The sequence below is a fragment of the Barbus barbus genome (assembly GCF_936440315.1).
Source record: "Barbus barbus genome assembly, chromosome: 18".
NCBI lineage: Eukaryota > Metazoa > Chordata > Actinopteri > Cypriniformes > Cyprinidae > Barbus > Barbus barbus.
Window position 1 is genome coordinate 1,437,520 of NC_136746.1, and position 12,815 is coordinate 1,450,334.

The window sequence follows — 12,815 nt, forward strand, 5'->3', positions numbered from 1 at the left end:
TGACACGGTCTTCAGGGAGCATCAGACTCTGGGGCACATATAGTTGTCCTAGGTCTTTGCTGACATTCAGGGCTGTAGAGGTCATCTCTAGGTGCTGATCTACCATCTGATCCAGGTACGCACTGGATCCGGGTGGCTACGGTGACCTCGAAATAAGAATGAAACAGACTAATATCTGACTATGTGACAAGTACATCGGGTGTTTTGGGAAGTGTTCCCGCTTCCGGTTGACCTAATTAATGCAGCCTAACAATCCTTTAACGGATTTGAATTATAGAAATGCTATAGTGTATTATGTATAAGCCAGGATAAAGAGTAGGTTCTTTAATCTACAACCCAAATTCCAGAAATGTTGGGACGTTTTTTAAATTTGAATAAAATGAAAACTAAAAGGCTTTCAAATCACATGAGCCAATATTTTATTCACAATAGAACACAGAGAACATAACAAATGTTTAAACTGAGAAATTGTACAGTTTTATCCACTAAATGAGCTCATTTCAAATTTGATGCCTGCTACAGGTCTCAAAAATGTTTTTTTTAAACGTCTTATGTAAAATATCTTATTCAGGTCAGTAATAAAAAATAGCATGCATTTTGTATGATCCCTCTTATATTGGTAAAATAATTAACATTTTGCAGATTCAACAGCAGTTCTATTAATGCACTCAATACTTACATTTCATGTCTTGAAGAACAGTTCTCCTCACACACGTCCACTGGGAGAGCACGAAGGGCTCATTTCTTGTTGACATCATGAAAAAAAAAAAAAATGTTAAACAAGCAGGCCAACTTTATTTTATATACAACGAAGAGAGTGATTAGTGTTGGTGAATTTTCACTCACCTGAAGATCAAACTTTTAGAATGTTATGCAGAATCTGAGAAATCTTGCTAGTGTGTGCTGCTTTCTCTTATATGGTCAGCACAAACCTAGAAAACCACAAACATGCACAAGTTAGTTAAGTGTATAACCAATAACTGATGTAGAAAAGAAAAAGCAGAGTCTGTATCCTGTTATGTGAGGTGACAACACAAAAATATTCAACTCAATAAAGTTACCTTAAGTGTTGAGGCAAAATTCATGTCTTCTTAATCTTTATAAGTTAGTAGTACTGTTTCGGTTTACAGTGATGGAGAGGCAGAGTCTCTCAGAAGTAAAGATGGGCAGAGGCTCTCCAATTTGTGAAAAAGTGTGTAAAAAGATTGTGGAATACTTTAAAAACAACGTTCCTCAACTTCAAATTACGAAGGCTTTGCAAATCTCATCATCTACAGTGCATAACATCATCAAAAGATTCAGAGAAACTGGAGAAAGCTCTGTGCGTAAGGGACAAGGCTGAAGACCTATGTTCTATTGTGAAAAAATATTGGCTCATTTGATTTGAAAGTCTTTAATTTTCATTTTACTTGAATTAAAAAAAATGTCCCAACATTTTCGGAATTTGGGTTGTAGATTTAAACTGACAGAGCGTGTCTGTATTCCGAACAGTGTTAGGTAGATTGTTCCAGAATTTGAGTGCTAAACAGAAAAATATCTCCCACCCACAGTTGATTTAGATTTTCTAGGTATTATCAAATGGCCAGAGTTTTGAGATCGCAGCAGACGTGAAGGACTATAGTGTAATAAGAGTTCCCTCAAATACTGAGGTGCTAAACCATTCAGGGCTTTATAGGTAATTAGCAAGATTTTAAAATGTATACGATGTTTAATAGGGAGCCAGTGCAGTGTTGACAGAACCGGGCTAATATGGTCGTACTTCCTGGTTCTAGTAAGAACTCTAACTGCTGCATTTTGGACCAGCTGGAGTTTGTTTATTAAATGCGCAGAGCAACCACCCAATAAAGCATTACAATAATCTAACCTTGAGGTCATGAATGCATGAATTAACATTTCTGCATTTGACATTGAGAGCATAGGTTGTAATTTAGATATATTTTTAAGATGGAAAAATGCAGTTTTACAAATTCTAGAAACATGTATTTCCAAGGAAAGTATGCTATCAAATATCACGCCTAGGTTCCTAACTTATCACGAAGAATTTACAGAGCAGCCATCAAGTATAGACAGATTACTACATGCAGAAGTTTTTGGTCCGATAATTAATACCTCTGTTTTTTCAGAATTTAACAGTAAGAAATTGCTAGTCATCCAGTCTTTTTTTATAGCAATGCATTCCTATAGTTTTGCATATTGGTATGCTTCACCAGGTCGTGAAGAAATATAGAGCTGAGTATCATCAGCATCACAGTGAAAGCTAACACCATGTTTCCTGAAGCTATCTCGCAAGGGTAACATGTAAAGCATGAAAGGTAGTACTGAGCCTTGGGGTACTCCATACTGTACTTGTGATTTGTATGATACTTTTTCATTCACTGCCACGAATTGATGGTGGTTTGATAAGTACAATTTGAACCATGCCAGTGCACTTCCTCTAATGCCAACATAACTTTCTAGTCTATTCAAAAGAATGTCGTGGTTGATAGTGTCAAACGCGGTGCTAAGATCCAGTAGCACTAATAGAGAGATAAACCATGATCAGATGATAAGAGCAGGTCATTTGTAACTCTATTGAGAGCAGTCTCAGTTCTATGATTCGGTCTAAAACCTCACAGATACAATTTTTCTCTAAGAAGGAACATAGATGTGATGATACTTCCTTTTCTAGTATCTTTGACAGAAAAGGGAGATTCGAGATTGGTCTGTAATTAATTAATTAATTTGGTATGTTTGTTCTGGTATTCCCTATGTTACAGGGACCAAATGTCCCCACAAGGATAGTATTACCAGTAATTTTTGACCTTGTAAGGACATTTTTGGTCCCCATGAGAAAACAAGCTTATAAATCATACAGAATGATTTTTTTTTTTAAATGTAAAATTGCAGAAACTTTTGTGTGAAGGGTAGGTTTATGGGTAGGGTTACGATAAGGGGATAGAAGATACAGTTTGCATAGAATGACCCCATAAATCAAGGAAACCTGTGTGTGTGTGTGTGTGTGTGTGTGTGCGTGTGTGTGTGTGTGCAACTCTCCAGAAGGAGGAATGAGGAACTTGCTTTACAGACTCACAGACACACCTGTTTTACGTACGTCACTGAAACAAAGAACCAGGAAACAGGAATCACCTGAGTTCAGGGAAAAAGAAACTGAAGTGTAGTTGAGCTGTTGTGTGTTTCTGTATTCATGCTGTAAAATGGCAGAAGCCAGATTTTCTCAGGATGAGTTCATGTGTTCAGTGTGTCTGGATCTCCTGAAGGATCCAGTGACCATCCAGTGTGGACACAGTTACTGTAAGAGCTGTATTACAGACTTCTGGGATCAGGAGGATCAGAAGAGAGTCTACAGCTGCCCTCAGTGCAGACAGACCTTCAGTCCAAGACCTGCTTTAGCTAGAAACACCATTCTGGCTGAAGTGGTGGTGAAACTGAAGAAGAGGAAACATCCTGCTGACTGTTATGCTGAAGCTGAAGATGTGCAGTGTGACATCTGTGCTGGAAGAAAATACAAAGCCGCCAAGTCCTGTCTGTTGTGTCTGAACTCTTACTGTCAGAATCACCTTGAACAACATGAGAGTTGGTTTAAAGGAAAGAGACACAATTTGACCGATGCCACTGGACGACTGCAGGAGATGATCTGCCAGAAACATGAGAAGCATCTGGAAATGTACTGTATTACTGACAAACAATGCATTTGTGTGCTGTGTACAAAATATGAACATAAAAACCACAACATCGTATCAGCTGCAGCACAGAGGACGGAGAAACAGGTATTTAAAACTAGCGATCAAGTTAATACTCAGTGCAGTGATCCAATAGTCTATTTTCAGTGTACAGTCACAGCTTAATTACACAGCAGAAACACTGTCAGTGTGAAGCTCTACATCTGTGTTAGTTTCACTTTTACTATATGTACGCACGGGGTGTGAAACGAGCCTTAATCTTCACGATAATTCATGTACGATGATTGTAAATGAAAATCGTTTCTTGAGTTTGAACCTACAGCCATTAGTTATCAGTTCACCTTTTACTGGATTAATCTGTTCACATGATGATTTAGTGCCAGTAGTTTTCTGTGACATTCACTATCATCTGTTTGTCCTGCAGAAGCAGCTGAAGAAGATGCAGAAGACATTCCAGAAGAGAATCCAACAGAGAGAGAAAGATATTCAGCAGCTGAGAGAGGCAGTGGAGTCTCATAAGGTGAGTCTGGAGAAGATGAGAAGGTTGTCTCAGTCTCAGTTCAGACTCACTGAAGCCTGAATCACTGTGTGTCCTAACAGCGCTCTGCACAGACAGCAGTGGAGGACAGTGAGAGGATCTTTGCTGAGCTCATCTGCTCCATTAAGAGACGCCACTCTGAGCTGATACGGCTGATCAGAGATCAGGAAGAGGCTGCAGTGAGTCGAGCTGAAGGACGACTGGAGCGACTGGAGCAGGAGATCAATGATCTGAGGAGGAGAGACGCTGAGCTGGAGCAGCTTTCACACACACAGGATCACATCCAGTTCCTGCAGGTAACACAGATCTAGAAGAACAGGATCATAGTGGACTTGAGCAGATCCTGCTGTGACACTTGATTTCTAGAGATTATCGTCAATTTGATTTCACAGATACTATTTAAACTAAACTGAGCTAGACAATGACATCTCTAAACATCTCTAAAAAAAATTTCACTAAAAATTTAATGTTTCATCTTATTATTATACATTACTGACACTCTGTCCTCCAATTTGATACTGTTAAGTGCTTTGTATTGTTAAAAGCACTATATAAATAAAGGTGACTTGACTTGACAGGAGACTCCTAGAGAAACATTTCATGAGTGTCTTATTATATAATCATCAGTTAGACTCTTCTTCTGAAAGAGACACTGCTTCCAATTGGCTTACAGCTCTGAAAATCACTTAGAAATCATTTCTCTTTCTTCTGGAAGATATATTTTGCTGTCAATCACCACTAGCACCACCAACAGTTCAAAACGTCAACGTTTAAACTTTTACCTCAGTTTTCCCTTCCTTACCTCAGTCATGGTGAAATCAGTGAACTCAGTAGTACTGATCCTGAGTAACGTTCCTCTAAATTGGATCAAATGATCCTCAAACCTGATAAAACTGATTTTTATTTGCCTGTAACACATTGATTAATTTGATAATGAAGTCCCAAAACATGAAGTGAGGCTATAAATTAGGAATCAGCCCATGAGGATTTAACTTATATTTGGCTTAAAATGACTGAATGTGTTGCAGATTTTTTCAAAAATTGTGGCAATACTTAAAGGATTTTCTGTGTTGTTTTGCAGTGAAAAACTACCAAAAAAATGTTTTATGTAATTAGAGGCAGTGACAGTGAGAATACAATTACATTTAAATATGTTTGTGTATAAGTACTGAAAGTGTTTGTCAATGGTCACACTAGCATAGAAATATATATAATTCGGTAACACTTTAGTTAAGGGTACACAAATTACCATGAATTCATGCATAAATTCATGCATGAATTATGCGTTACTTCATGCATTAATATCTCATGAATTATCAGGAACTAACAAGAATTCAAAGTATATCTATCATGACTTCATGGATGAACAACACATTAATTAAGACATTAACTAAGATGCGTACATCACCATGATTTATGATTTATTACGCATGATCATGATGTTTTCTTTGTTCACAAAAAAAAAAGGCATTTACTATCCACTGTGGATAAATCTATACTTTTGGTACATGAATCATCTTGAATTCATGCTGAAGGAGTGGATGCCAATCTACCATACCCTTCACAATAATATTATTTCATTATTTCTTGTGTGTTTATTAATCAAGTCATTGATCAGTATTTAACCTCCTAGATTATTTGATAATTGACTTGGTTCCATACTGAAGTCTATTCTGTTCATAGGGTCACAGTGCGTTTTTCTATAAGCTCTGCTCTCGTCTGTCTCTCTTTTCGAGGAAAGAGGGGCAGCCGTCTGCTTCCCGCGGTTCAGGACCCTCCGCTGCTGAAGCGCGGAGGAAAATTAGCTCATGGGGTTTGCAGGTGGTTCTCGCCAATGAGTTATAGAAGGGGTTTTCCTTCTCGCGCTCGTCAGTCGCGAGCGAGGGCGAGCTGTTGGATGACAATGACGCGATTTTGCTGACGTCATCTGAAAAAAACAAAAAACGCTGGAATGGCAATGCATACGCAGCAGCAGGTCAGGCTGTCGCCTCATTACACACTATGGCAGTGTTTCAGGCATACCAGGCTGATCTGTTGAAAGACCTGGATAAAAGGTTTGTAAAAATATATATATATATGTGTATATATATATATATATATTTATAGGTTGCTGAGCTGTGCCGCACCGCCAATTTGGCTCTTTGAGCCACTAAGCAGGCCGCCTCTGCTATGGGCAGTTCTATGGCGGCCAGGGTGGTAACGGAGAGACATCTGTAGGTGAACCTGGCAGATATTGGGAAGAGAGAAAAAAAATATAAAAAATTCTTCTCAATGCTCCGGTTTCGCCTTCTGTACTTTTTGGTACCTCCGTCGAGTCGGTGGTGTAAAAGTTCAAGGGCAAAGGCGTGTTCAGCGGCTTTTAAAACCTTAATTTAAATGAGAAGGTCCAGGTTTGAGCCCAAACAGCGCAGGGGTCCTGGCCCATCCCGATCTGAGGATCAGAGATGGGCACAGAAGGCTAGTGTCGCGACTCGCGCCCTTCCCCGCCTGCGGGTAGGGTTTCAAGGGTGGCGCGGGTCAAAGAGAGGTAGCAAGACCTGAGGGAGGTGGTCCGGACGGGGTGTTGCAACGCTCTCGCCCAGGCCAGGGTAAGAGTTGAACATCTCTCCTTCCCTCAGGGGGCCTGTACATCTAAAGCCCTCATCTTCCCCTCTCTAATTCCCCTTCAACCTCAGTTTCTACCACCTGACTGAGGTTAGGTGAGCACCTCCTGCGCCCTTATTTCAGCCCCTACACTGGACTGTTCTTCTGCGCGGGATCCATGGATGGGTGAGTACAATGCTTTGGCTCTGAGGAGCAGCATTTCTAAGTCTGGCCCTTTTGTTCTTCAAACGAGGCCATAATAGGTGCATGAGGTTTAGCTTAGAACTGCCCACCCTTATTAGGGTTTAAGTAGCAGTTTCCCTGAGCCCTTGTTGCCTTCTGTTCAGCTACCTATTACTGCTGATACTTTTTCCAGCAGCTTGTTCGGGTTGTTAGGTATCCCTCTGTTTGTAGGTCGATCTGGCTTTGCTCCCCTCGCCTAGAATGTGGAGGGTTATTTATGAGCATGCCGCTCCCTCCTGAGTGTCTGAGCGCTCATGCTGAGAGTAGATTCTCCGCTCTCTAGAGCTTTATCATGGTAGAGCTAGTTTTGCTCCCCTCACTGTTGAGGGTCACCTTGAGTATACTGCTTTCGTATGAGCGTGTGAGTTCCCTCTTTTGCTGTAAGTAGAGTTCCGCTCCCAGAGCTTTGTTACTTAACAACCTGCTCCTCGTTGCTGCTGTACCCCTCCGAGCTCTACCCTGTTAGTTGAGCTGGCATTGCTCCCCTCGCTATAGAGGGTTGCCTATGAGCATGCCGCTTCCTGCTGAGCGTCTGAGTTTCCTCTCATATGAGAGTCGAGTCTCCGCTCCCAGAGCTCTGTTATTCAGAAACCTCAGCACGTCAGGCCTTTCTTTAGGCCTCCTTGTCAGGTTGCTCTCATAGTTGGTCGAGTTAGCATTGCTCTCCTCACTTTAGAGGGTTATTTATGAGCATGCTGCTCCCTTTTTGAGCTCTCTTTGTTGGCTGAGCTGGCATCGTTCCCCTTATTTAGAGGGTCACTTATGAGCGTGTCGCTCCCTTCTGAGCGTCTGAGTTCCATCTCATGTTGAGAGTTAAGTTCTCCGCTCTCCAGAGCTTTTTCTTGGTAGAGTTAGCATTGCTCCCCTCATTTTAGAGGGTCATCTATGAACATGCTGCTCCCTCCAGAGAGCATCTGACAATACGGTTTCTAAAATCCATATTTGGTAAGTGCTCATGCTAGTCTCTGTGCACTTTTCTAAAAACCACGCTGTGGTAAGAGCGCACACCGAGTGTTTGCGGTCTTTTCTAAAATCCTGTATGGTATGGGTTACGCGCTGAGGCTTCGTACCCATTTTTTGAGTCGGTTAGGCCCATTTTTCACCTTGGGCCCCACTCTACTTATATATATATGTGCTGAGTATCCTCTCTGTCTTGGTAGAGCTAGCATTGCTCCCCTCATTTTAGAGGGTCGCCTGTGAGCATGCTGCTCCCTCAGGAGCTCTCTTTGCTGGTCGAGATAGCATTGCTCCCCTCTTTTAGAGGGTCACTCTGGAGCATGCCGCTCCCTTATGAGCGTCTGAGTTCCCTCTCATGTTCTCCGCTCTCCAGAGCTCTTTCTTGGTAGAGCTAGCATTGCTCCCCTCACTATGGAGGGTCTCTTATGAGCATGCTGCTCCCTCACGAGCTCTCCTTATTGGTCGAGCTGGCATTGCTCCTCTCTCGAGAGAGGTTCACCTATGAGCATGCTGCTCCCCCAGAGAGCATCTGATAGAGAGAAATGTTATTAAAATCCATGTTATGGTAAGTGCACACGCTAGTCTCTGTGCACTTTCTGAAAGCCACGCTGTGGTAAGATCGCACACCAAGTGTTTTGCTGTCTTTTCTAAAATCCTGTATGGTATGGGTTACGCGCTGAGGCTTCGTACCATTCTTTGAGTTGGTCAGGTCTCGGTTTTCACCTTAGGCCCCACTCTACTTATGTATGTGCTGAGTATCCTCTCATGCTGAGAGTTGAGTTCTCCGCTCTCCAGAGCTCTGTCTTGGTAGAGCTAGCATTGCTCCCCTCACTATAGCGGGTCACCGTTGAGCATGCTGCTCCCTCACGAGCTCTCCTTGTTGGTCGAGCTGGCACTGCTCCCCTCTTTATAGAGGGTCACCTATGAGCATGCCGCTCCCTTCTGAGCGTCTAAGTTCCCTCTCATGCTGAGAGTTAAATTCTCTGCTCTCCAGAGCTCTGTCTTGGTAGAGCTAGCATTGCTCCCCTCATTTAGAGGGTCACCTATGAGCATGCTGCTCCCTCACGAGCTCTCCCGGTTGTTCGAGCTGGCATTGCTCCCCTCGCTATAGAGGGTCACCTATGAGCATGCTGCTCCCTCCAGAGGATTTGGAGAAACGGAGTTTGCAAATCCATGTTATGGTAAGTGCGCACGCTAGTCTCTGTGCACTTTCTGAAAGCCACACTGTGGTAAGATCTCACACCAAGTGTTTTGCGGTCTTTTCTAAAATCCTGTATGGTATGGGTTACGCCTAAGGCTTCGTGCCCATTTGTTGAGTCGGTCAGGCCCCGGTTCTCACGTTGGGCCCCACTCTACTTATGTATGTGCTGAGTATCCTCTCATGCTGAGAGTTGAGTGCTCCGCTCTCCAGAGCTCTGCCTTGGTAGAGCTAGCATTGCTCCCCTCACTATAGAGGGTCACCTATGAGCATGCTGCTCCCTCACGAGCTCTCCTGGTTGGTCGAGCTGGCATTGCTCCCCTCTCTATAGAGGGTCACCTATGAGCATGCCGCTCCCTTTTGAGCGACTGAGTTTCCTCTCATGCTGAGAGTTGAGTTCTCCGCTCTGCAGAGCTCTGTCTTGGTAGAGCTGGCATTGCTCCCCTCATTTTAGAGGGTCACCTATGAGCATGCTGCTCCCTCACAAGCTCTCCTGGTTGGTCGAGCTGGCATTGCTCCCCTCTCTATAGAGGGTCACCTATGAGCATGCCGCTCCCTTTTGAGCGTCTGAGTTTCCTCTTATGCTGAGAGTTGAGTTCTCCGCTCTCCAGAGCTCTGTCTTGGTAGAGCTGGCATTGCTCCCCTCATTTTAGAGGGTCACCTATGAGCATGCCGCTCCCTTATGAGCATCTGAGTCCCCTCTCATGTTGAGAGTTGAGTTCTCCGCTCTTCAGAGCCCGGCCTTGGTAGAGCTAGCATCGCTCCCCTCAATATTGAGGGTCACCTATGAGCCTGCTGCTCCCTCCAGAGCATTTGGAGAATAAAATTTGCAAATCCATGTTATGGTAAGTGCGCACGCTAGTCTCTGTGCACTTTCTGAAAGCCACGCTGTGGTAAGATCGCACACCAAGTGTTTTGCGGTCTTTTCTAAAATCCTGTATGGTATGGGTTACGCGCTGAGGCTTCGTACCCATTCTTTGAGTCGGTCAGGCCCCGGTTCCCACCTTGGGTCCCACTCTACTTATGTATGTGCTGAGTATCCTCTCATCCTGAGAGCTGAGTGCTCCGCTCTCCAGAGCTCTGCCTTGGTAGAGCTAGCATTGCTCCCCTCACTATAGAGGGTCACCTATGAGCATGCTGCTCCCTCACGAGCTCTCCTTGTTGGTCGAGCTGGCATTGCTCCCCTCTCTATAGAGGGTCACCTATGAGCATGCCGCTCCCTTTTGAGCATCTGAGTTTCCTCTCATGCTGAGAGTTGAGTTCTCCGCTCTCCAGAGCTCTGTCTTGGTAGAGCTAGCATTGCTCCCCTCATTATAGAGGGTCACCTATGAGCATGCCGCTCCCTTTTTGAGCGTCTGAGTTTCCTCCTCATGCTGAAAGTTGAGTTCTCTGCTCTCCAGAGCTCTGTCTTGGTAGAGCTAGCATTGCTCCCCTCACTATAGAGGGTCACCTTTTGAGCAGGCTGCTCTCTCCAGAGCATTTGAAAAGAACGATGTTTACAAATCCATGTTATGGTAAGTGTGCACGCTAGTCTTTGTGCACTTTCTGAAAGCCATGCTGTGGTAAGATCGCACACCGAGTGTTTTGCGGTCTTTTCTAAAATCCTGTATGGTATGGGTTACGCGCTGCGGCTTCGTACCCATTCTTTGAGTTGGTTAGGCCCATTTTCACCTTGGGCCCCACTCTACCTATGTATCCCCAGTGATACTACTTGAACAGGGGCTACTACCAAGGATCTGTTGATACAGTTCCTTCAGCTAGCTCTTGTAGGAGCAAGCAGTAGCCCCTGGGTGACAGGCCAGGCTTAGTTACTATCCTAAGCGCTTGGTCGTATCCCCTTAAAGGAATCCCTTTTCTGATTCCAAGCCTTGAGCTCTACCCTGGGTCCAGGGTCCGGCCTCTATCATGTGAGTTCCGGGGTATGCAACTCAGGCCTTTGGCGAAAGGGATAATGTCACTGACAGCCGTCAATTCATCCCAGGGACAACTCCCTTATTCTTTTTGGTAGAGTTGATGCTTAGTGCTCGCCTTTGTGGAATGGCATGCACTCCCCTCAGCATGGCGGCGTGGGTATATCGTTCCCCATAGCGACCTCTAGAGGACGCAGTTCGAAGTTCCCTTGAAAGGGAACGTCTCAGGTTACGTATGTAACCATGGTTCCCTGAGAGGGAACGAGACACTGCGTCCTCTAGACTTCAGGCCATGCTTCGGATGCCGCTTCAGACGAAGAAGTGGATGATGCGCCCTTTTAATACTGTGGTCGCACCGGGAGTGACGTCATAGGCTGTTGCCGGCCAAAATTTGGTGTTTTTGTATACCTGTATATGCTTCAGGCACGGGTCATGTAGATGGAGTTCCCATAGCGACCTCTAGAGGACGCAGTGTCTCGTTCCCTCTCAGGGAACCATGGTTACATACGTAACCTGAGACGTTTTCAAGCATGTTCATGTCATCCTCATATAGCCTGCAGTAAATGGACAGACCCCAACATTGGCCAATCACAGCACATAGCTTGTAAATTCTGTTGGCATCCAAATACAGTACTCATCATTAACTAAGCATTAGCTTCTCATGACTTCATCATGTGTGTGCCCCCCTCAACTAAAGTGGTGACCAGACCCCAACATTGGCCAATCACAGCACATAGCTTGTAAATTCTGTTGGCATCCAAATACAGTACTCATCATTAACTAAGCATTAGCTTCTCATGACTTCATCATGTGTGTGCCCCCTCAACTAAAGTGGTGACCAGACCCCAACATTGGCCAATCACAGCACATAGCTTGTAAATTCTGTTGGCATCCAAATACAGTACTCATCATTAACTAAGCATTAGCTTCTAATGACTTCATCATGTGTGTGCCCCCTCAACTAAAGTGGTGACCAGACCCCAACATTGACCAATAACAGCACATAGCTTGTAAATTCTGTGTTGACATCCAAATGCAGTACTCATCATTATTTAAGCATTAACTTCTCATGATTTCATCATGTGTGTGGCCCCTCAACTAAAGTGGTGACCAGACCCCAACATTGGCCAATCACAGCACATAGCTTGTAAATTCTGTTGGCATCCAAATACAGTACTCATCATTAACTAAGCATTAGCTTCTCATGACTTCATCATGTGTGTGCCCCCTCAACTAAAGTGGTGACTTGGTCCTTTTAAATATGAATAAACGGTGTGTTATTAATGATGGCATAATTGTGAAATGATATGAATATGAACATGAAAGTTTAAGCTTTTGCACACAATGAGCTGTGGACACAAAAAGACTTTGATCTCAACTTTCTGCTTTATTGTTGAACAGCAACCCAGTTAACCCAGTACTTAACACAGTTAAATCAACAACAATGCCTGGGAAGAGCTGAGAAGGAATTCAGTGTATATATACCATGAACTTCTAGTGGCTTTATCTGAAAACACTTAACAAAACCATAAAGCTGTTTAGTTCATGTAAATATCCAGTAAGGATCCATCATCTTTTTTCTTTAAGATAGCTGAAGCTTTAGGCTCCTGCTCACAAAAACCTCTGCAACTAACATATAATTCTGGTTTCTACACTCTATACTACGGAAGTTCTAAGCAGCCATGCATTATTATAATTTTTCTGTC

General features: G+C 43.6%; 1 protein-coding gene across 1 annotated transcript in view; it reads left to right on the plus strand.

Annotated features, from left to right (window-relative positions):
* The first annotated feature begins 4,110 nt into the window (after positions 1 to 4,110).
* Positions 4,111 to 12,815, plus strand: part of LOC306883993 (tripartite motif-containing protein 16-like protein) — a 49,321-nt gene continuing 40,616 nt past the window's right edge. Inside the window, exons 1-2 of the mRNA XM_079439580.1 lie at positions 4,111 to 4,200; positions 4,281 to 4,514. Coding sequence (XP_079295706.1) covers positions 4,120 to 4,200; positions 4,281 to 4,514 — 315 coding nt within the window. The 5' untranslated portion in view covers positions 4,111 to 4,119. The remainder of the gene's footprint in view (positions 4,201 to 4,280; positions 4,515 to 12,815) is intronic.